The 25,015-nt window shown below is 47.3% G+C and overlaps 1 protein-coding gene across 1 annotated transcript in view; it reads right to left on the bottom strand.

Annotated features, from left to right (window-relative positions):
- Nucleotides 1-1,507: 1,507 nt before the first annotated feature.
- The window catches only part of SSH2 (slingshot protein phosphatase 2), a 247,613-nt gene continuing 224,105 nt past the window's right edge, over nucleotides 1,508-25,015 (bottom strand). The window contains exons 13-16 of the mRNA XM_036766773.1: nucleotides 22,792-22,938; nucleotides 19,261-19,461; nucleotides 10,697-11,531; nucleotides 1,508-8,485 (exon numbers count right to left, since the gene is read on the bottom strand). Of these exons, the coding sequence (XP_036622668.1) occupies nucleotides 6,440-8,485; nucleotides 10,697-11,531; nucleotides 19,261-19,461; nucleotides 22,792-22,938 (3,229 nt within the window). The 3' untranslated portion in view covers nucleotides 1,508-6,439. The remainder of the gene's footprint in view (nucleotides 8,486-10,696; nucleotides 11,532-19,260; nucleotides 19,462-22,791; nucleotides 22,939-25,015) is intronic.

Genomic DNA, 25,015 nt, shown 5'->3' with positions numbered 1-25,015 from the left:
GGCATGTGTCCAAGGCACAGCTTCTATCAGGCAATGGGGATGTTTTAGAGAAAACTGGTTAACTTCCACTTTCCTTGGAAATTAGCTTATCATCCTACACCAACCTGTCCTTGCTGTGAACTTACTAATAACTAAGATTTATAATGTGCTTTATTAAGGTTTACAATGTGTTACTAATTTGTTCCTCACATTTTAGTGAGCTAAACACTTCAGGCGGTATCGTCCTGTGACAGAAGAGGGAACCAAGGACAGCAGGCTCTTCACTTCCCACCCCCTATGTTGCTTTTGGATGTCTCCAACACGCCTCCCCTCTCAGGAAACTACTCAGCATTATGCTGCGAGATCAAATCTGCCTAGTCCTCACATCTGCCCTTCCAAGGATACCCTATGACTGGAAGGCAAGGCCACAGGCTCTGGGGTTTGGCAACCTTTTCTCCCCCTTTCCCACCAGCACCTGCTTTTGGATTTCTCCAACACACCTCCACCTTTTCAGTATTCTTTTGTGTGTAGTCTTCTCCCGATTAGATTGTAAGCTCCTTGAGGCCAGGGACTCTTCATTTTCATTGGCATTTGCATCCCCGGCACTCAGCACAGTGCCTGGCGTACATTGGGGACTTAGAAATATGTGGCTGACTAAGGCGATTTGCCTGGGTCACACAAACTGGTAAACAGCAGAATGGGGATTTAAGACTAGCTGTCCCAACTCTGAGTCCAGTTTTCTTTTCATCACATATTCTTGGATCTCACCTCTTCTAAGCACATGGGGCAATGGTGCCCACAAGAGGTTCGGTAATACGGGAGGCAGAAACCTGGAGAAGACAGATGCTGCTGGTCTGTCTCTCTCTAGGCCAGAACACCCACCCCACCCAGTACATCTCTGCCCATATTCTCTGGTCTGCATGGTCACCTCTCAGCACCCTTCTCTCTTCACAGAGGGAGCTGGGAAGCCTTTGCTTCTCTGGCAGCTGCATTTTATTCCTTTATGGGACATCGTGGGATCAAGGCTCCCAATGGGATTGTGACTCAAATATAAGCTTACACTCCGTGGAAACAGGTTGCCTCTCATCCACTTCTTACTCCTTGCCCAGCACTTATGGGCCCCGGCTCTCCATTGGTTCTAGAATTCAGCCACTTCTGGACTGCATTAGACCCATAGGTAACAGGTATTCTGGCTTGTCTGTTTATTCAAACATTTGACTTGGCCAAAACAAGTTACAGCCTTGGGGGTCAAAGGTAGTCAGTCACCTGACCAGAGAGGCTGAATGAGGCGGCTTCTTTGTTAAAAATACCACTTCCTAACCTAGCAACTTTTCTGGAGATAAGGACTGCGGTTATATCTCTCCAGACCCACAGTCTCCTATTAAAAGTATGTTGGGAATCCAAGTTCCGAGTGCTCTCCCCCTCTCCCAGGCTGCCCACCCCCTTCCAGGGGCAGATACAGCGGGCTCTGCTTCCCCAAATGCAGCCAACACCTCCTACTGCACAATTTACACAAATACAAGTTTCATCTTCAAAATAAAAATTTATTCAATCTGTAACAAGAACATTGAATTTGCACATCAGTGCACAAGTTCACATTTAAAAACAGCGGAGCACATTGGTAATAAAAATCTATGGTACAGGTGGGACATCCCAACCACCAGGGGAGATTAAGGAGGGAAACAAGACCAGTGGCTTTTATGCTCTGCTTCAACCGACTCAGAAAGGTCCCAGAGATTGCAGGGAGCACCTGCTTTATTGAAAAAGAACACTCGAGCACACACACACAAGTGTGGATGGGTGGGTGTTAGGGGATGATGGAAGAAGAGGGTCTTCGGGGGCTGAATTTCCACATTCAGAACAATTCCTACAATTCTGTCACATTTGAAGAAAGGAGAAAAGGCACGGCCATCACAGGCTTTGCCAAGGAAACCAAAAGCCAATGAGAAAGACAGAAACCAGAATCACTCTGGGTGCATATTGGTTGGGGACCATTTCTGGGTCCCATAGCCCAGGTTCTGTTTGGTGCCCTGGAAACGTGGAGAAAAAGGCAGGCATCGGGTCTTCATCATGTCTGTGCCCCAAGTTGCTGTCTTCTATCACCATCAAATTGGCTGAGGCAGCAGAGATGCCTTTTGGGGGTTCTTTCAGCTGAAAGACAGACCCAGTTTGGGCATCCTGTCCTTGATCTCTGAGAAAGTAAGGTTGGCTCTCTTTCCAAAGTCAGAGGCGGACTCAATCCTCCTCTTTCAGGCTGGGAAAATACAAAAGCACCTTTAAATTGCTCCCCCCCAAAACATGGGAGGTAATGAGGTGGGGGTAAGTGTGCAGCTTCCTGCTTCATTGGCAGGGCTGTCCAAAACGCCCTCAAACGGGGACTGTGTTTGCTAAGTGAGAGCCAGTTAGCCCCACTCAGCCTGAGAGCAGGGCTGATCATAGTTGCAATTTGGAAGGAACAATAAAGCCCAAACTGCCTTTAAGCTGGATTGGTGCTGAAACAAATAGCTAGGAATTTCACCTTGTCCACCACACCAAAGAATGACCAAATTAAAAAAAAAAGACACCAGCCATCCACCATCACAACCATCACTAAAAACAGACACTACCACTGAGGGACTGATGGACTATTTTCTATACAGCACATTGGGACTGGAGTGCAGCAGGACACAGTGGGGAAAACAATCCATTCCAGGGTTCACACACTTCTCCATGAGGCCTGAGCATCATGGCAGCATGTGGCTTTTGTGCAAGGACTCAGGGTGCGCCATGACTTCCAGTACAGCCACTGCTGGATGACTCGGGGTCGAGGGGAACAGCACAGTGAGACAGAATACACGTTTTAATATTCACAATGTAAACAATAAAGGGTCCTCCAGCAGGTTCCTAAAACAGCTGAAAAATAGCTTTGTACAAAAGAAAACGACCTTCAGAATACGACCTCTCTTTGCTTAGTGGGTTACTCCTTGTGGCTTCTCTCGTGTAACACTGGTTCTGTGTTACTTTGGACCTGAAACTCCAAATAGAACAGCTGAGGGTTTCTCAAATTCTGCTACATTCCAGGAAATAAATGTCTTTTCTCAGAGAAATCCCCAAGAAACTTTAGCTTGCTCTAACTGCATCCACACAGGATGTCAACAAGCCCAGGAGACATCAGTTGAGAAGAAAGACAGAATGTGGCATGGCTGCAGAGCCTGGGACGCCAGTGATGTTTCTTGTCCCAATCCTAAGGGCCACAGGACAGAGGACTCGGGGAACTGGACATTACTACATTGTAGTATTTTAGTTTAAGAAAACAACTACAGAATCTTGATAGTTCTCTTCTGCCGAGACCATTTCTAAGTCTTTCTAAAACTCAAAAGACTTCAGGCACAGCTCAAAGTCTCTGTCTGCTCCTGAGAGACCCCTGGATGCCAGATATCTGCCATCCGGTGTAGGAGAGATGATTCCAGTTATCATTTTTGAAGGCGAATTTGATTAATTTTAGATATTCACATACAAAAGGAGAAAGCCATTGTGGAAGAGTGGGGCCAGAGAGGCCACAAAGACTTTCCTAGCCAGCTCTGCCAATCTGCCCAGACCCAGAAATTTCAGTGCTGGATTTTCCATGAGTAAGAAAGAGAGCAGGTCCAGGCCAAAAGACGGTCATTGTAGTTTGGTAGAGATAAAGGTGTGACAGGTCCTACTCAACACAGAACTGTTCCTGGACCTCTGTGGGGTTGGTCCAGAACAGCCCTGGGGAGGGCTCCTGCTCAAGTATGTCATGAAATGAGACCTCTCTAATGTGACAGATGGTCTCTGGAAAAACCACACGACATGTTTGAGTGTGAAACCCCACACAAGGGGATACTTAGGAAACCAAACTACAAACAATGAATCAGCCAGCAAATTGGAAGGTAAACTGGAGGCCCTGTCCTCTACTCCATCACCCTAAACATGGCTTCACAGCATTACTTGTCTCCTTCCTCGAGTCTTCCTCCTCCTGAATTTCTACAGCAAGAAATGCCTTGCTTATAAAAGGGGGAGAGCTAAAAAGAGCTGCAATACTGTTGCTTCTGCTTCTTGGGATCTGGGATATCACTATTCCAAGGGGTTAATGAAAAGTGGATTCCTCTCCTCCAGTCACACTCTGCTTCTCGTCACTTATTACCTGCCTGGCTCTTTTCTCGGAATCACACTGGTGGTGGGTAGGTCCTTAACGATAAGACTGCATAGTTTGAATGGAATCATTGTACATCAGGCATTGTATGAGTGCTGCCAACACAAGTCCTCTCCTCCCTGGCCTCCGCACACAGGCAGGCCCCATTAAAGAACATTCTTCAACCCAGTAAATATCCAGGAATCACATGAGATGAATCACAAAGTCCTGTATGGATGTCACCTGTTGGAACATTTAAAAAAAGTGGAGGAGTGCAGTTACAACCAAACCCACAGACCACAAAGACATCCGTAGGAGGCGGTTTCTTTTCAGGCATGGCCCGTGGCAGTGATCTGAAGCCACCAATGTAGCTTCCGAGGGACAACTGGATTAACAGCTCTGCTACAGGGTCAAGTAACCTCCCTAGTCTCCTCTCCTACCTTAGGGTCACCAGAAGCAGTTTTAATTCCACTGGAAGGCTTCACCCTCAAGGGCTGGGGATTTCAACCAAGACAAAAGGCAGGAAGACAATTTGTGAGTCCCTTCAGTTTGGATTTGTCCTGCCGGGCAAAATATGTTTACAAGGAGCTAAGATAGGGATTCACATGAGGCTGAAGGGAGGCAAGGGTATTTATTAATGATGCCCACAGGCAGTTGTCCTGATGGTTGGCCAGGCTGTGGCCTAAATGGAGTTATTAGCAAGTGAGCTCACACTGGTTGAGGCTCTCTCCCACTGCCTTCGGCTCCCAGCCTCCATTAGGATTTTAAACACTGGGTGGTAATAGTCTCAAAATTCTCCCTGGCTATGATAGTTCAACTACTGGTAAACTTAGCCTTCCGAAATCTCAGGCCCAGGAGAAATCAGCTCTGTGCTTAAGGCCTTTGGGGGCTTTTCTGAAGAGAAAGTAAATGCTATATACCGTTTGGCAGAGTTTTGGTGGTGATTTAAGATCTTACTTAAACAATATAAACCACCGTCACCAGGTCATGAAGCACACCCCCAACCCCAAGCACCCACAGAGCTGCTTCTGAGATGACATCTTTGTGGACATTTTCCAGTTACAGACCACAGTCTTGCTCCATTATAAGCAAAACAAAACAAAACCAAAAACACAAACACACACACACACACACACACCAAAAAAAAAAACAAACCTGTAAGAAAATAACAAAATTATCTACATAAATATTGTATATACAATTTAGGAAAACGACAAAACTTCCAGGAAAGGAAAAATACCTTTCGTCAAGTGTTAACAGTGACAATATAGAAAAGAAAGCTTTGCATTTGATGGAGGCTATACACGTGTAATGTAACAATTCAAATGTCTCCTATGAAATAATAAAAAATACCCACAAAACACAGGCAGCATTGGAGGAAACATGGCATGGGGAAGAAAAATAAATTGTGGGGAAACATATGGCCATTAAACTCAGAAGGCCCACAGCAGTATTCAAGTAATGAAAGGGTTAAAACCCTACAGACAGTTCATTTTGAAAGAACACTTCATCTTCCATTGCTGTTTTTCAACAGGTCATTCATTATCTTTTCTATTGAAAACCTTTTCTAAAGATTAAGAAGGTGGTGGGGGGCAGGTTCACTAGGTGGGATGGCTAGGGCCGCCTCCCTACCTCCTCACCTTGGGAGGCCCTCTTCACTAAGGAAGGCCTTTTTCTGATTTCGTTTTGGTGCATCACTCAATAAATCCTGCCTTTAGCAACACACCTTAGAGCTAGAGCTAGGGAAGAAACTGATTCTATGTGACTTCCCCTTCTGAAATCAAAGCAGAAGCCGCCCGTCCACTGAACAGCATTTAGCAGCCCAGGGCCTGGAGTCTCTCCACACAACCCAGTGGGCCAGGCGTGGGGGTCAGAACGTGGTCAGAAGCCCTGGCTTGGCCTTTGCTGATTTCCACCTTCCTCTACTTTCCTCTGCCTCCTGCCTGCCTCTCTCTTCCTCAGTCGCCTGCCTCTCCCTTCCCTGCCTTATGGGCATACACACTTTGGATTGGGAGGTGAAAAACAAGGGGAGCTGACTGAAAAACAGCAATTTGCTTTTGATGGTGTTCTTTGAAAATGAGGTGTTTTTTTCTTCTTTTGAGGTTGTCTGAGTTTCTTTAAAAAACAAAAATCAAAAAAAACCCCAAAGATAAAATGGTCTTGCAGTCCATGTCACACACAGAAAACCTAAACCCTGCATGCGCCAGCAATAGTAAAATGACCAAAACATAGAAAATTAACCAATAAAGTGCATGTTCCTTACATATTACACCTGCCCCTTTGACAAACACATATTTCCCTTGAGAAGTCCTGGAGGGCTCCGGATCACATAGTATTATAGAAAGGGTTGGGAGTCCGCTTTTTGTCACTGGACTTTTTGAGTCTCCTAAGAGGCTGAGTTCTTGAATGCTGTGGGAGCTCGGCTATAGTCAGCCCCAGGCTTGGGCATGGAGAATCTAATCCCTGCTGTCTCTGGGGCCAGGGAAGGCCCCCATCAGAACTAGTCAATTCCTGTCCTGCACTGGGAAGCAAACACTGCTGAGCTGACCCCAACTCTTTGGCATACTGCACCAGAGGCCTCTCAACGGGCTTGCTCTGAGCCATACACTCTGCCATTTTCACTTGTTCTACAAAATACGTGGTGGGCTCTGGGTTCTGGGAAATGGTTCTGAGCCTTGCTGAGGGTTCTTCCAGAGGGGGCCCGCCTGGGCCTGTCCTGATGAAGGGCTGGCTGAGATTGGGATGAGGGGCTCCTGGAGACGCCAACTCTACTGTAGACAAAGCACTTTTATGAAGATCCAGGTGACCTAACCTTGCTAGAGAAGCTGAGCGCTTCATCTGGGACGGTCTGGTGAGCCCTGCCTGTCGAAGGACCCGGGACTCCACTTCTTTTGAACGCTTTTTCACCAGCCTGGCACTGTGACCGAGGTTCTTTATACTGTCACTACTGGAGCTATGGGGGAGACCACAGGGTACAGATGGGTCCAGCATCTCGCGGACCTCCCCCGTGTTCTCCGCAAGGTGGCTGACCACGCTGAGGTCTTCACTGCCCCACTGGCCCAGAGCACCCTCAGCTTCCCTGGGGAGCACCGTGGTGCTGCTGGAGGGACGCTCAGCACAAGAGCTCTGCTCTGATGAAGGCTCACTGTCCGTGGTGCTGCTTTCCTCAGTCACCCCTTCTAGGTGAAGAATGGCTTGAGGATGCGTGTAATCCAAGCCAGCTGATGGTAAGTGTCCTGCAGGACTCACAAAAGGAGCCATCCCTGGAGGAGAAGAAGGGCTAGAGTCCTCTTCTTCAGGACTGCCCAGAGTAAAGGCAGCTCGGGGAGCCCCGTCATGCTTATGAGATGCAGGATTAAGCAGAGGTAGCACTTGAGGACGCAGAGAAGCTAGCTCTGGGCACAGGGTGGTGTTGAGATTTTCATCCACAGTACACATCACTGTGATGGATTTCTCCACCATGACTGTCTTTATCACTGGTTCCCCATTCTTTTCTGCTGTAGCCAAGTCAAATGTTAAGTCAGGGGATGTCACCATGGGAGTGTATTCAATGATTTCAAACCTTTTGGAAAGATGGTCCACGACAGGCTTTTTCTTGGGTGTGAGGGGCTCCTTGGACACCTCGCCCTGCTCTGTTCCAACATCTGCCAGTGGACACTCTTGAACAGCTGGGCTGGAGTGGAATCCTAGCAGCACAGATGCCTGTGTGTCGGTCACCTGGTCAGGCTGGAGATGGAAGGCCTCCACCATGTTGTCTTTTGTCTTGGCCTTGCTCGACTCCTGCTCCTTGGGCCCTGAGGCAGGTTCTGGAGCAGGCTCTTCATTCTTGCTTCTTGGTGTTCCATCGGGCACAGCAGGATCGTTCTTGGAGTTCTTGCGAGTGGGCAGCATGCAGAGAGGGGCAGCACTATGGTGTTCCTGCTCCTGTCTCAATCGTTCTTCAAACTCCAAGGTTGCCCGCCTCACAGACCCAGGGCACCATTTGGGTGCTGGGGTCAGACCTGGGCCTCGTGACTCTAGGTCTTCCTCAGTCAGATCCCCTTCTTCTAAGTCTTCCACAGGGGCTGATGCAATCAGCACGGCCTCCTGGTCTCCCTTCACCAGTTCGGGCTGCACTGTGCACACTCCCTCCTTCTGGTCCAGGTGGACGGCTTTAGTCTCAGAGGCCCAGGCTGCCTCAAAGAATGGCAATTCATGGATGGTGTTTCTCTTTGGTGTTTGGCATGGGTTGGACAGGACATCCACCTTCTGTTGACACTGCCCGATTCCTTGATTGAAAGATTCAATTTCGGTGATAATTTCTTTCACTGAAATTGCGTTTTCTGAGTGGGATTGCATCACGTCTTCTGGGCTAACTACTTCAGAGATATCCTAAGAGAAGAAGAGAAGAGAGATATTTACAGTAAATTACAGTTTGGTTGAAAAAGTCCATTTTCCCATTTATCAGTCACCTGATTCTAGAAAGAAAATCTACTTAACTATGAATACATAGTAAGAGAGTGTAAGAAGATTCCACAATTATTTGCTTTGAGGCTAAGGAAGCTGCCCTGAACATTAATATGACAGTGGTCAGGCTCCTACTGCCTGCTAAACTTTCTGTTCTGAGTATGGCATTAAGAGTGCAGCACATGCCCTATCCTCTGCCCTGGCCTGTTCCTACATATGTGCCAGAAGCACCTTCAGGGCCAGTGCTGCCTCTGAGCCTCCTGCAGCCCTGACCCCCTTGTGCAGAGACAGCCTGGGCAAGTGACAACTTTCATTTCCACCTTTGCTTCCTTTGGCTCCATTTGAGGACTGAACTCCACTCTCAGAGATTCAGGGCTGGGTACAGTCCAGAGCGGTGAAGGTGTCTTTTAGCCACTAAACTCTTTAGGAGTCTCTTCATCCCAATCTCATCAACCTGCAGGTCTGGAGAGGGTATGGAGGGAGTGCTGACAGATAAATCACCACCAAGTTTCATGTGGCTGCTTTAGCATGAGGTTTACCTGGTGAGTTCATATACTTTTCGGGAATCTTCACTATATGTATTAGCAAACTTAAAAAAACAATTCATATCTTTTACCAACTTACTAGCAATGGATCTCAAGTGGCTTCTCCGGCTAAAGCCAAAGAAAACAGAGAAATGCCCAGTCAGTCACGGTCATTTCAAAATGCTAGGAATCACCCAAAGGGCCCTGAACTTGGAAGACTGAAGTGGTGCTGCTATAATGAATTCTCTGTGAGAAAGCTGGATAAGTCTTTAGGATGGGACTTTTTTCCTAGGAACTAGGAAAAGACAGAAGAAGACAGAAACTGAGAACACAAACTAATGAGGGTGAGCCCGGCCTCTGGGGGCATCTGCTTGGAATGTCGGGTAGAATCAAACATGCCAAGATGCATGAAGGCACGTCACAAGTCGGGTACTGCACTGGCCTGCAGAGACGGAATCCGGAAGGAGGTGTCTTTGCAGAAAGGATATTTCAGTCAGGACTGAAGAGGGTTATACTGGGCAGGGGCTGGGTCAGATGGCCACCAAACTGCCCTTCTACTCTGAAACTTTGTGGTTCTGTGACTAGGACCATGGGAAAAGCCATGAGCTAAGTGGTCTAGAGACCAGTTAAAATATCCTCACCTCTTAATAGAAAAGGGACAGAGACACAGCACGTGGAGGCCTGGCTGGATGTGAGACTCTGAAGATATCCTCATGGTACTTAATAAAAAAAATACCAAGCATTTCTAGAGGACTTCATGGTTTGCAAAGCACTTTACAAATGGCATCTCCTTTGACGCTTACAACAACTCTGGGAAGTGGGTCACAAACTAGTAAGTGACGCTGGATCTGAACTTCCTGACCCCAGGTCCTATCTGTTGTGCCCCAGGGGAGTGGGAGGGTGTTGCTGTCCACCCAGTGCTACCAGAACCACAAGGTCTGCAGTGAGATCTCTGCATCTCACCATAAGGTACGTCCTCTCTTCTCCCATTCCCCTTCCTGGATCCCAGACTGGCTGCAGAGGGCACCGAGCAGTGATCTTGGACTCCTGGCTGCTCTTTGAGAAATTTCCTCCAAGCCAACTGCCTGCCCATCCTCTGAGAGTCAGAAATGAGGCCAATTCAGCCAAAGGAGGACTTCAGCATGTGGTACCAGACACTGCCTCAACTTCCCACATACATCAATAACTTTGGACACTAAGCTTGCTCTTAGTTGGGGAGGATTTTCCCAATTAGGGGCAAATTCTTTACTTAACTGAGGGAGAGCATCTGAATGCGATATTCAGATGGCAGAGACATGTGCCCTGACCCATACAGGCAGGCAGGCAGCCATTTCTACCCTCGGCCTCCTTCCCAGTTCTGCTCATCTGCGCTTGCCTGCCCCGGCCTGAAAAGCTTTGGACAGGCCCAGAGGCCTAAGGAGAAGAGCCCTCCAAAGAGCAATGACATACTTGGGCCTCCTGCTTCAGCTCTGGGGCTCTACCCGGCTCCTGACAAGCTGCCCCTCAGCTGTCTATCAGCGCCCAGGTCAAAGTGAACCTCCTAGAGTATTTAAGCCCTTGGCCCTGTGAGAGGCCAGTGACAGCCGGAGCCAGCATGCCACTGGAGGCTTACCTTTGGCTGGTCTTCATCCATGGAAGACTCTCCTGACACATGTGGAGTATTGCTTGAGGAGCTGCTTCTCTGCCCCTCAGGGGCCACCTCAGAAGGGGCTGTTTCTAACACTGACAGTCGGACTCCACCGTTCCTCCCCCCACCTGCTTCCTCGGTCCGGGAGTGGGAGCAGGAGCGGGGTCGAGTCTCCTGGGAGAGCTCCACAAATTTCTCTAGGGCACTGAAAAAATCAATTCGGTCGGTACTAAAGTCTGATGCCTCAGCCTGGGAGCCGGGCTGGGGACCAGGTGAGTCGGGTTCTGGAGACACTGGCAGGTCTCTCAATCGAGATGTCAGTTCCTCCATGGGGAGTAAGTGCACATTGATGTCTGTCTTCAGTGCATCTGTCTCCAGATCTTCCACTGTTAAGTCTGGGAACTGTGTGGGTATCTCCAAGGAGTTTTCAGGCTGGATTAAGGCTTCAGACGCATGGCAATTGTCAAGAGGAAATTTGGACTCACTCAGGCAACACCCTGCTGAACACCCATTAATGTTATTGAGATTCAATTCATCCTCAATTTGTCCCGTATGAAATTCTCTTGATGTAAACTCCAAGCAGATCATTCTCTCTTTAGTGCACAGTTCGTGTGTGTTCACATCTTGGGGGAGCCTGTGCTCCACAAAGACAGGGGGCATTGGGGGGTGGCTCTCTGCAGTCTTTGCCTCTGTGATCTGGTCTGCTGAAGTGGTAATCTCCTTCCTGTTAAGCTCCATCCCTGATTGGCAGATTGGCTCGTGATGGTCCGAGAGGTCACTATCTGAGTGAGATCGCCAGAGCTTATTGTGACGTTGTTTGCTGTTGAGGTAAACAAGGAAACATCTCTGGTTAATGCTCGAAAACAGCCAGCCACAAGTCGACCACCCAAAAAATCTTATCACTTAGAGCCTAGTGGAGCCACAGACTGGGCTGCTAAGGCTCTCAGAAGGGGAGGAGGCTGTGCTGAAGGTGAGTAGGGGAGGCTTCAGAACCTGGCGGCCAAGAAGGAGGCCACAAGCACTACAGGGGAGGCTACGCTATCAGGTTAGAGGAACATATGCTTCAAGTATGGGCCCTTTTCAAAGAGGCTTCTGGATGAAAACAACTGAGCATCGTATTAAGCATAGATGGATTCGGAGAATGGGCAGTTAGGGCCAGAGGGAGTTTGGAGACATGCCATAGGAAAGCTGAGCTGAGTAGCCACATGGGCTGACGTGGGCCCCTCTACTCGGGTGGTCTGTGCTCTGAGAGGGAAACACCAGCAGCTCCAGCCAGAGCAGAGAGACAGAGACCCCAGCAAGTGCAGTTGAGCAGAGGATGGCTACCTTAGGAGGGAGGCACTGGGCAGACCCCATCCTAGGATGAGTTCTTTCTGGGGGGGCTCCAGCCCAGTCGTGTGTCTGTACTATGAGCATGCAGTACTGTTATCAGGCTCCTGCCCTGCACACCCACTGGGTGGGCAGTGACATCTGACCCACACTGGAGGGTGGGCCTGACCTGAACAAAGGACAGACAAGTCAGGGCTCAGGGGCTGTAGATGCACCAGATCTCAGCTGCAGGATCACTAGCCACCCCTAGGCGGCGACAATGTGCTACATAAGCCACATGGGCGATAGTGACAGCTGGGCCTGGGCTAGGGAGTCTGTTTTCCCAGGTTGGTCCTCAGTTTCCTGAGTAACCTTCTAAGTCTCGAATCTTGCCTCCTTCCCTCTCTAGGTTCCCTGTCTCATTCTTGTAGCACCCACTGATTGGGAAGATTTCTAGAAGAGCAGAGATTGACCCCAACCCCAGGGTGGGGCAGTCTTTAGACTCCCCTGGCAGATTCCGATTCTGTCAGATCATTTCGGCAAAATTCCCAGGAATGAGGAGCCACTCAAACTCCTCACTACATCCAAGGGGGTCAGAGTTCAGGTCACTCCATAGGCCATGGCGAATGAATAACTGGCTGCAGGGCTACCCAGCTCCCACTGGGACCCCCACTTTAAGAAAAATGATTTCAAAATTTCTCTGTTCTATGTGGATTATCTTAAGGATATTTTTTTCCTCATATTTTGGAGCCTCCTGCAAATTGGGGCCTGTATTAATGAAATGGAGGCTGCAGGTCCATTACCAAGACAAATCAGAGAGCAGAGGTTTCAGAAAACCAAATGATCCCACGGTGGGGCTGCCATCCTCTCCTGGGGCAATGTAGGAAAAAAAAACTGCTACACAACTCCAGGAAGCATGGCCCCAAATCTAGGGACAAGTTTAGGGACGTTTCACTTCCCATCCTGTGATGGAGAACCTCAGGAGGACTCACAAGTTTCTATACAAATGGCCCACTGACGTGACCTCTCCTGCAATGGTGGAGTGTGTGTGCGCGTGTGCGTGCGCGCGCGCGCGCGCGCGTGTGTGTGTGTGTGTGTGTGTGTGTGTGTGTTTGTGTGTGGGTACGTAGAGACATGTTGAGAATTTCTGAAGTGTTCCTGTTGGTCCTGCTGAAAGTGAGACATTTGCTCATATGTACCTTTTAGCCTGTTTAATTTTTAACTCCATCTGGCTCCCCCACTTGTGTCTGGCAGGTGACAGGAAGCAAGTTGCCAAGAGTCGGGACCATAGCTTGGATGTTTGGGAGCAGCAGCCTCGGGCTCTTTTCTGCCTCGGCTGGCATCAGACCTCCAATTGGAAGCAGCCCCACCCCCTCTAGGTTTGTGTACACAGAAGGTACTCATTTATTGAGGGCAACAGCTTGATAGTAAATCATCCCCCCACTGTGGGTGACCAGTGGGCCCTTCACCCAGTGGGACTGTGCAGGATGAATGTAGCACCTGGTTGGGGTACACACAGAGACTGCTTCCTCCAGCTTCCTTCTGATGCTGCCCGTATGGGGAGCCGCCATGGGCCCCCGAGGAGAGGAGAGTCCATCTCACATCTAGGCTCTTGTAAACAGGGAAAGCAAAACTGTTATTGTTTTTTCCCTTCCTAGGGCAGTGGAGACCCTGTGAAAAGCTATAAAAACTTTACACCTCGGTTGAGCTCAGCTGTCAAATGAATGGCGACTTCTCCCCTTTTTAGCACTTCCTCCTATATTGGCCACCCACTGATTCACTGGAGAGTCACAGGAGAAAGTCATTTGGGGCTTCACTGACCCCAGGAGTAAATTGGGGATTTAAAAACAAATCCCAATCTAGCCTTACATTTTAGGGATGTGATAGATCGCCGAAGGGCAACTGCTTCAGGCTCTTTGAAAGAAAGGTGTTAGAAGCCAGTGTGGCTATGATCATATTTCAGAAATCCAATCGAGTCCCTAACAAAAGCCTGGGCTCCCCACAACAGGGCGTGGGTGCCCTTTAAGGGTTCCTGGTCTTAAAGAGGCTTTAAGGAAACACATGTCTGAGCATGTACCAGGCAAACCTCTCTCTGCCTCTCAAAAGTATTCCTGTTCTAAAGGGGAGGGGGGATGGAGAAGTAGGTACCAGTTCGTAGGTTGGGCAATGAGTCTTTGCTTCCTGCCTTCCTGAAGATAGGGGAAGTCCAAAAAATTACCGAGTGCTTATCTGAGCAGGACATGTGGAGAAAACCTCCCTGACTGAGGTGCAGTTTCCCTTCCTCACCCCCCATAAACTAGAACCTGATACACTAAACACATGGTCCAGTTTGCAAATGGTGGCCTGACATCTGAGCCTGTCTGGCGGAACATAAATCTTCTCGGTACCTGCCTGGCTGGTGTGCAGAACAACAAAGGGCTGCTGGCAGCCTGAAAGAGTGTCGTACAACAAAGCAGACCTTAGTGGGCCCTGGAGTGTGAGTGCAAGTGTACACGTGCACACCCAAACCAAGCCTTACACCTGTGAAAACAGGCAGATACAGGCAGAGCAGAGACATCAATGGCTCTCAGACGTTCCCTCCTTTGGGGGTCTGAACAGGAAGATTTGCTTTCCTCAAGCTCCTGTTCATATGACAGATGCATTCACAATTCTTACTACTTCTGAGATGCCATCAGTATCCTAGACTCCACCCTGACAGTCACACACATCTTCCAGGGAAGTGACAGTCACAAATTGGTCCAAGAACAACAGGGAGCCTGCCTGGTGTCACCTCAGTTCAATTTCCTGGATACAGAGCTGTACAATAGGAAAGAGGCAGACAGTCCTTCCCTTAGGCTCAAAAGAGCAGTTTCACCAGTCTTGGGGGAGGAAGAGTAGCTGGGCATGGGCACGGGAATTTTAGAGGGTGTCAGGCTCAAAGCTAGTTACCTGGGAGAAGGGGGTGAATGAATGAATGGAGTGAGAGGCATTTGTGAAGCCCTAAATTTGTGCCATGCACTGTGCGAAGTTCAGAGAAGCCAAACAAAGAGCTTGATGACTCTGAGCTCAGGAAGCTCCTACTCTGCCACTCCCATGACAGTCCCAAAGTGAACCCTATGTGGGCTGCATCAGAAGAGGCCAGTGTCCGGAGGGAGGCCATTGTCTGGCTGCCTTTTCTTGGTGAGACTACATCGAGACTACTGAGCTTAGCTTTGATACAGACTGGCTCTCTGATGCATGACCAGAGGAGGGAGACCAGCATGAGGTCACCACCTTTTAGAAGTGAGAGGAACCTCAGCAGCTAGCTAGCACAATGCCCACCTGACAAGGTGTATGCTCACACTATGACATGCCCAACCAGGCTGAGAGGCTGTATAAGACCTTGGTCCTCTCTCACTCAAGAACTTCTACGGGCCCCTCTTGCTTCTAAGGTAAGATACGAACAGCTCTGGCTCAAAGAGCCCTTCACCACCGGGGTCTGGCTACCTTCTCCAGACTGAGTTCCAATGACTTTCCTCCAAAGTAGACCACCTGCTATTCTCTGGCAGCCTTCCATTCATCCCTGTGGGTCTGTGTCCAGGCAGCCCTCCATGCCCTGGCGCTCAGAACCCCTTGCTCAAGTGTCCCCTCCTCTGAGAGGCCCCCTCTGATTATTCCAGGTGTGCCCCATCTGGGCAGCTGCTGCTGTCACCCAGCAGATTATAAGCACCCTGAGGAGTTCCTGTCTTTTTGGACAGAGAAGGAGCTTGCTCAGTGCTTCTTGCACCAATGGACTGAGGAGCTGAGGATCAGACTCTGGGAGAAGAGAGACTGAGGGGGCATGTGATGGCTTTCTTCATGGAGAAGGGCTCTCAGCTCAAAGGAGGGATTGGCTTTGCTCTGCTTGGCCTGAGGGCAGAACCAGAAGCAAAAAATTGCAGAGATGGACAGAAAAGCTTCCTTAACAATCAGAATTATCCAGAGTGGAGGTTGCTGCCTCAAGAGCTAATGGGTTTCACTGGAAGTCTTCAAGTGGTGGCTGTTGTTGGAGTTGTGATAGAAACAGCAGACTATTCGGGCACTGACTGGTCAAGGGTTACGATGCTGAGGCCTAGGAGGAGCTAGCAGCTCTGAATGGACCATTAGGAGACCTGGCTGGAAGTCCAGAAGCTTGCTGGGTATCTTTGGGCAAATCTCTTCTCCTCTGGGCCCAGGCTGCCTCTTCCATAAAATGGGGGGGGGGGTTGGGAAGCCAGGTAAGGTCTCAGTTCTGAAACTGCATCCCCATCACAGGCTAGCCAGAGCCACAAGTGGTCCAGTAAAAGCACTGGGTCAGCCCCTGGGATTTTGATAGACAGAAGTGAAAAAAGACATTGGAGGCATTAGGCAGCAAATGGAATTTCTGTGAAAAAAATACTATTCGAGACTATTATTTTCCAGAAATACTTGAGAATTTCTAAGGAATTTCCTCTACTACTTCCAAAGCTTTTGTTACAGAACTTGCTGTGGTTTAAAGCAGGAGCTGGCCTGGCATCACTTGGCTGCTCACTATATCCACATTCTCTCCTCTTGAAGGCAGGCAGGCAGGCAGGTGGGTGGGCAGGTATGGAGGCAGGCTCTTGGTCTGTTCTGCTGGGGTTGATCTAAACTTAGCTACCCTGTCTTCAAGCTGAAGCCACACAGTGCCTCTAGATTTGGGTTCTTCCACTCAGGGACCTGTGGAATCCCCAGTGGGATGAAGGGAGAGTGGCTGTGGCAGGGTGCCAGGGGCCAATCAGCCGCCAGGCCTCATTGATGTCCCAATGCCTCTTCACTCCCAGAGCTGCTGCCTGAGCCCAGTCTCTCACCCATGACCTGGAGGACCACAAGAGTTTGCTCACTAGTCACTCATTTCAAGTCCCTCCCCTCTCCAATCCAGGCTCCACCCAGCAGCCAGACCTCAAGTAAGTCCAGTGGCCTCTAGAAACAACGGCAAATCTTGTGTTTGGTAGGAAGAGCCCTTCACCAGCTGGCCCCAATCTGCCTTTTCAGGCCTATTATTCACTCAGTCTTTGACTCCAGCAAGCTGTCCTGCTCACTGTTTCTCATACACTACACATTCAATCTCTAGTCTTTGCACTGGCTGCCCTGGTGCCTGGAATGCTCTTCTCCTCCCAATAGCTCCAGAGACTCCAAGAGAGGCCCTCGTTTCCTTCAGAGCTCAGCTCAAGCACCATCTTCTACACAAGACCTTTCCTAATCACTTCTTCCCCCTCGAATTACATTGCCTTCACTGTATTAATTTTTTATATACTTTCTATGGAGAGGGAGGCAACACTGTGTAAGAGACAGAGAACTGCCTCAGTGTTAGGAAGCCTTGGGCCCAAGCACTGCTCCCCACATGTCCTGGCTGGGTGGCCCCGGGCCAAACCCTCTATAGCCTTCTCTCGGACCAGAAGTGATAGAGAAGCTGCCAATTTACCGGGAGCTCCCTGGGTAACCATGAAACGACAAGTAGGTCCCAAAAAGAGTGTTTGGTTTTTTTTTAAAGTATGAACTTATAAGGTTAACAATAAATGCTTGCTGACTGGTAAACAGCACTGAAGAAGCAGAGGGGCAGGAGTGTGAGTGTGTGTGAATGTGTGTGTGTATGTGTGTGAGAGTGTATGTGAGAATGTGTGTGTGTGAGAATGTGTTTGTGTGAAAATTTTTGTGTATGAGTGTGTCTATGTGAGTGTGAGAATGTGTATGTGTATATGTGTGTGTATGTGAGAATGTGTGTGAGAGAATGTGTGTTTGTGTGAGAATGTGTGTGTCCATGTATGAGTGAGAATGTGAGAATGTGTGTTTGTGTGAGAATTTTAGTGTATGAGTGTATGTATGAGTGTGTGTGTGTGCGTGTATGTGAGTGTGAGAATGTGTGTGAGTATGAATGTTTGCGAGTGTGTGTGTGTATGTGTCCCTCTGCCTCTCTTCCTGGCTCTCGTACACCAGTCCTACAAGGGCCAGGACCCCCAGGGGAGGGAGTAAGGCAGTCTTCTATCACCTCGATGTCCCAACTCTGAAATGCCTCCATGTATGTCTCAACCACTTGCAGTAGCCAGGCTTGCAGAGCAAACACTGTGGCTGGCAGCACACAGAGTGTCCTTCCTCTCCTGGGGTCAGGTGAGGACACTGCCTAACATCCTTCTCTTGGGTGTCTAAGAATATATAAGGTGCTCAGATACTTAAAAAAAGGACATGTGAGAGCTACTTTCCAAGCTAAATTTAAAAATGTCACCAAGCCCACAAAATCCTGCACATTCACTTTGAGCTGAGGAGCCCAGGGTATCCTCCCAGTCTCCTAATGGAACAGCTTAGATGAAGTCATGCCAAATACTGAGTAAATACGAAGGCCTTTTTTAGTGGAAACCATGATGCTATGCTGTGGCCTTGTTTTCACAATGCTGTAGGGGGTGAGAGGGTGGTCCCTTTGCCCGGGAAGGTCTGGAAAAGCTGTTTAAGTTATTTTTCTCAGGGGAAACACTGCCCAGAATCTGGAGAAGAGACTTCAGGTCATGAGACTCAGTGGAGTAAAAACCTGGCTCCAGGCCCAGGTACTTTTAGTCAGTTTTGCTTACACCATCCAACAACAACCTAGGGCCATGCCTAAGTGAAAAGTCCAAACAAAACCCAGCAAATAAGAGGATGCAGCATCCAGGATCTTAGTCGACCACTTCAAAAATCTATTATAACCACCTTATCTTTTTTGGGAGAATTGCAGGAGATGGGTGTTACCACAAAAGGGATCAAGATCATCAACGCAAGGGAAATTCATTACTGAACAAGTTTTCTGCTTCAAGTTTTGTAACCAGCTGCTAAGCTATCATCAGAAACAGCTGGTTCTCCCGAAAGAACTTTCCTACTTCAACTGAAAGATGTACACATGACTTTATGATTAGGTTAATATGTTACACTCAATTTGATACACATTTTAAAGCAACTACTATGTGCAGAAGGAGAGGCAATGTGGCATATGGACTAGCAACAGCAAGAAGTTAGGAAGACTCAGGTTTAGGCTGACTGTGTGAGCACCATGTGGGGCATGGAGAAAACACTGGAATGTTTGTTGACTGACTGGTTGATGGTCACGGGCCACTCACTTGACATCCTAGGGCCCTAGCACCTAATGTAGTTTCTGAGCTACACCAGGTAAAGGAGTTTCCATAGGTTTGGACCAAACCAAACAAACCATCAGTGCCCCTAGCTACGTTCTCCTAGCTAAGCCTGGGGCAATCTTCATTCCAAAGTGGCTTCAGACTCACCTGGCCAGGAGGATTCCTTGGTACTCCTCCAGTTGCCTCATGAAACTGGGGTTGGGCTTGGTGACAGTACGCCTTTCTTTCACGTAGTCATAGGCACGGTCCAAGTTCCAGCCGTACTCCTTCATAGCATAAGCAATCACGGTGGAGGCAGACCGGCTCACCCCCATCTTGCAGTGCACGAGGCATTTAGAGCCATGTTTCCTGGTATCACGATTTTTGGGGGGAAAGAGATGGAAGAATGTATTTTGAAAGCTGCATTTCAAACCTCTGCTGTACCTTTCTTGCAAATACTTCTATGTACACACAGATATCTCTTCAATCACTTTGGGGGGCAGGGCCAATAGTCCTGGGGAAACCCCTCCTGGTAAGATTGTTGAAGCCTGATGTCTACTGGAAGGGAATATCCATTTAGAAAGAAGCTAGCTCCACCTGGATGTGGTGTAAGTGAACAACCCCAAAGGCCTCAGAGATATTTTTTGACCTCTGCCAATCATTTTCTTAAGAACCACAGTGATTCACTGCATCTACAAATGTCGTGAATAGCCTCTTGGTAAGTTCTAGCAGGTGTTTTGTCCCTGGGAGGAAAACATGAGCCACATGAAACTAATTCCTCTCCCTCATCTAAACATGTTCTTAGATATCACTGTTCACAATGCTGTGACCCATCCATCTAGTTTTGGGGAGAAGGAAAAAAACAAAATCAGAACCACCTGACGATCCCATGGCAGAGCAGTCTGACTGAGACAACCTGCAGTTGGGTTATTATAACTTATCGGTGCATGAATTACATCTACTACACTCAATTCTACCCTGTTCAGGTAGAGGTGGCATTTTAAGGACTTAACAAATGAATTATGACCCACATAGCTTTGTTTCATTGGATAGAAGCTGAACCAAAGAGCTACTCTACTAACTCAAAAAATGCACTGTGTGTGTGTGTGTGTGTATGTGTGGTGTCAGACAAGGAGTCACACATTCAGTAAGAATGGACACCTGGAACAGGCCAGTTAGGGAGTCTATAGGCACACACATAAACTACTGAAATAATACTACAAGGCAATTATTTAATTTTGTGCTAAAATAAGTTAGTGTTCTAGACAAGCAAATGTTCTAGAAATTCAGAGAATGCTGGCTGGAAGATCTGGAGCCTCTGATGAGAAAGGTGGTACGAAGCCCTCACTTGATCAACAGCTTGATAACCACATGGGCTGGCACCAAATGAATATTGGTTGCACTGAATCCAGCTAGTGGCACCACAGGGTTTCCCTCAAATCACTGAATGACATTCACCTCATGTCTAGCACCAGGAGATTTTCATTTCTGGTTAGTAGCTTAGATGGAAGTGTTGATCTGTATTTGTCTCCCACCAAGCCCAGGTCTCTTTCATGGGTGAAGCTCCCAGTCTATGCCTGAAGACCTCAGAGAAGCTATGAACTTTTATACAAACCACAAGCAAAATGTAATTATAAAAGCTACCATAGAGGAAACCATGGAGGGAATGTACCTTAGATACCACTTGAGCTAGACTACTTGGTGGATGGTTTCTAATTCATATCAATGAAGGATAGGCAATTCTCCCAATGACCCGTGTTGGGAAGCACTTGAACAGATAGGAAACTTGATTAATTAATCAAGTTGTTTTTCTTTGTGTAGCAGCTCTCCGCCCCCCCCCCCCCCACCAGCCCTATTCCACTTTTTAAGCAGCCTATCAGGCCATCACTTTAAAATTAATACTGAGAACATTCTTGGGTTCCTGAACCATCAAATGTAGCCTCAAATATGGAGCGACACGTGGGAGCCTCTGCTATCACCAAGGGAAGCAAAGATGAAAAGGATGGCTATTGTTCAGCCTGGAGCACAGACCAAGAGGCTCTCCTCTCAGCAATGGGGTGTCGGCAGTGCTGGGTGGGGCAGCTCGGAGAAAGCCACTTAATTGCTCTTGCCTCCAATTCCACACTTATAAAATGAGAATGTTGGACTGATCCCTGAGGTCCCTTCTGGCTCCAGAACTTTATGACTTTCTCATTCTAAGCCTATGAAAGATTTTGAAGAAAAGAGTGAATTCTGTGAACTTTGGAAGTATTGGTACAAACCATTCTTTTTCTGGATTTTGGGAAAAGCCATAATTTGTGAGGTCTTCCTTTCCTCTTGCTCTCCTTGGTGGCAGAGAGAGAGGCAGTAACTACTTAAGGCTGTCATTAGCGACAATGTGGGAGTAGAGCATCCAATAGTCCCCATCTAGCCCTAGCCTGATTGGCTGAGTGCGAGCTCTGAATTATTAACCCAACAAATTTAGGTATGGTAGATCTCTGAACCTAGAGAATGTCTACGAAGTTTAGGGACTCTGATCCTTGAGCTAGGGTTTAGAGGGTATATAACAAAACGAGGACTCTCAAGGCGAAGAGGGATATTTTTCTGGGATACATTTCCAAGCACTTTGATCCCCAAAGAAGCTGAGTGGGGCCCCAGTCTGGCTCAATTTCTTAGACAGGTCTGACTTAGAGGAAAGAGGATTCAGGATAGCTAAAAAAAAACAGATATCCTGTACTGAGAAGTCATAGATTCTCTGCTGGAGAGCTTTAAAAGTAAAAGATTCTCATTTCCCAGGGATGATTTGAATGTGATCCTGCCTGAAGGTATGGGTCAGGTTGGGATGAGTAGTAGGTTATGGAGAAGACTGGTTTTAAAGGCCCTTTCCAACATAAGTTCTATGATTAAAGAAAAGGGATTATTATTATATATTACTAAAGAAAATGAAAGAAAATCTACAGGCATAGAAGATATACGTATTGGTCTGATCAGACACAGTCTTGCACACTGAAACTTGACTCTAGCATAGTGGTATCATTTTGGTCCTCTTTGACAATGAAAGACAATAACCAATCAAGAGAAAAGCTACTTAAATTAAGGAACAATTTTTTTTTAAAAAAGGACCAAGGGCTAAAAATCATACCATTTAGAGCACAGGATAATAAAGTAGTATTAAAAAATGTAAAAGCTGCCTTAGCTCATGGGCTGTATTTTTGTATAGATGGTGGGCCAGATTTGGCTTGCAGGCTATGGTTTGCTGACCCCTAACTTAGAATGTCATCTTAAGAAAACAAAAGGGTGGGGAAAGATTTCCAAAGAATGTTTAATCCAACACTTCCATCCAGAGAGGACTGTCTGGAAGTCATCTCTTAGAAATGGGAATAGAAAGAGCTCTTTGAGGAGGGAGGCTCTAGAATCTCCCTGCCACCTGGAAGTTCTTCCTTCTGGCTAATCTAAATTCCTCCTGCTGCAGCTTAAGGCAGTCTTCTCTATTTCTGTGTACAGCAGAGACAGCTAACATCTGCTTCCTAGAAAGCCTTTGTATTTCTGAAGATTAACATTACTCTTTAGGCACAATAATCTCAGTTCCTTTAACCATTTTTCTTACCTTTTTTCTGGATTATCTCAAGGGTATTCACATGTCCCAAGTCCTATCTCAAGGTGGGTGAGGGCAAGAGAAAATAACAGAAAAGAAAATGCATTTCCATGGGCCATGCTTACTTGGCTTTGGAGATGAATTTGTAAGTGTCATTCCAGTAGGCCAGCAGGTCTGTGGCTTCCTCATCATACACCCGGATGTTATGATACTCAAAGACTCCTGGGAAAAAGTTATCTATTTCCCGAGTAACATTCAAGATGTACCTTACCCTATGAAGAAAGCAAAGAGAGATCTGATTGGTGGCTATTGTGACAGACCACAAAAAACCAAACCCAAACCCAGAAATAGGCATCTTCTACTTCGCATTTTCCTTAGATAAAACTGATCCTTTTCTTAAGGGCTGAATTCAAATGAACAAGGAGCTGCCCAGAGGAGAAGGAATTCAATAAAAGGATTCAGCCAGCTAATTCATAGAGGCTTGTATGAAAAGGGAACTGGGAATATCTGAAGTGGGAATTCAGTCTAAAAGGTGAACTTGCTTCCTGAGAGCCTGCTTGCCAAATACAGCACCCAGTTCTCTCTTTCATTTTATGGAGGGCTAAGAAACCTTTCCTGGGCAGTCTCTAGGGAACAAGCTTTATGTGTTTCATTGCAAACTAGGAAAAAATGCCGTGAGGCTACAGCGTAATTCCCCACTTTATTTGCTTTATGGCCATTCTCATCAAAATTACAACTAATATAATCTGCCTTTTTAAGTCACATGCATAAAACCAGACCAGCAAACACTCCTTCCCCCCAAAAGTAACCCTGTGAGGAACTAAATCTGCCCCTTTCAAAAGAGATCGAGACACCAAATCCTCCGCTCCCTCTGTTCTAAAGCATGTCTCAGTTAAATATATTGTTTTTTCACATGGCGAAGCAACAATTCTTAGGTGGCTTCCAAGTACTCCCTCAAGCTGAGGGGCTTACTTGCAGAAAGTGGCTTCTTATATTATTAAAAAAAAGAGGATTCTTGGGACAAAATGTTGGGAAGGAACAGAAATCCACCCTGGGACGATACTTCACACTCAGGAAATGTCAATGAAATCTCACTGCTTCAAGTCATCTCCGTACTACACTGTGAGCTCCCCAGGGGTAAGGAATCCATCTTATTTAAATGTCTGATCTCTCCAATGGCTAGTATGGTGCTTGAAGAACACCGGAGTTCTATAGATTGTTGACCTCAGAAAGTTAAAAGCAATAATTCAGCTATATCACACCAAATCTGTACTTTGGACTGCTCTATTTATTTTCACATGGCAGAAACTCTCAGATCCATTACTAGAAACAAAGGTCCCCTGATCCCTGCTTCTTCCTGCCTCCTTCCCATGATCCTGTCTCGGAATCTCACATTTGGAAGAGACCACAGAGGTTAACCATGTGATGCTTAGTTGAAGTATGTGTCTCTCTAGAACCCTGCTCTCCCTCTTCCCCTTCCCCCCAATATCTGGTAGTCTTTCCTAGCTCTCCCAGCCACCAGAGCCCTCCCTCCCCAAAGTACTTGCGTTCCTTCGGCATACACTTTGGATAGGCTTCGACAGGTACATAGCATCTTCCCCATTCGAAGAGAAGTTCCTCGAAAGCAGGGAATGTTTCCTTTTTGTCTTAGATTCCCTGGCACTTAGTAAATGCCACTAAATCAATCAACATCTTTATGTGGCAGTCTGCTCCCATAAGACAGTTCTAGATATTATTAAAATTGTTAGGGGTGTTTTCCTTATCTCGAGCCAGACTCAGTTTCCCTGCAGTGTTCACCAACAGGCTGAGGTGCATCCTCTGTGGCCAGTATAACAAGGTCAATTCCTCTCCTCTTTGATCCTCTCTCCTCTCTAGGCTTTCAGGACATGACTCTCTCTCTCCTGGTTTTCCTCCTATATATCAGACTGCTCCTCCTCAGTCCCCTGTCTGTCTTCCCCATCCTATTTACTTCCTATTTCCCCCCATATATTGGTTGTATGTACGTATTTGTTTGCTTGCTGTCTCCTCCATTAGACTGTAAGCTCCCTGAGGGCAGACTGTCTTTGGACATCTTTTTTTTTTTTGTATGCCCAGTGTTTAGTATAGGGCTTGGGACATAGGTGGATGTTTAATAAATGTCTGCTGACTGACTCTTTTACATGACAATCCTTCAAATTTCAGAAGACAATTATCACATCTTCCTCCAAGTCTTTTCAAGGTTAAACATTTCCAATAAACAAGCATTAATTAAGCAGCTAATATGTGCTAGGCACTGAGCTAAATGTTTGGGATATAAACAGAGAAGAGAAACACCCCTACCCCCTAGTAGCTAACATTCCAACATCCCTG

This window comes from Trichosurus vulpecula, chromosome 7 (assembly GCF_011100635.1).
Source record: "Trichosurus vulpecula isolate mTriVul1 chromosome 7, mTriVul1.pri, whole genome shotgun sequence".
NCBI classification, from domain to species: Eukaryota; Metazoa; Chordata; class Mammalia; order Diprotodontia; family Phalangeridae; genus Trichosurus; species Trichosurus vulpecula.
The sequence above is the reverse complement of the archived record's forward strand: the minus strand, read 5'-3'. Positions and strand labels throughout refer to the sequence as shown.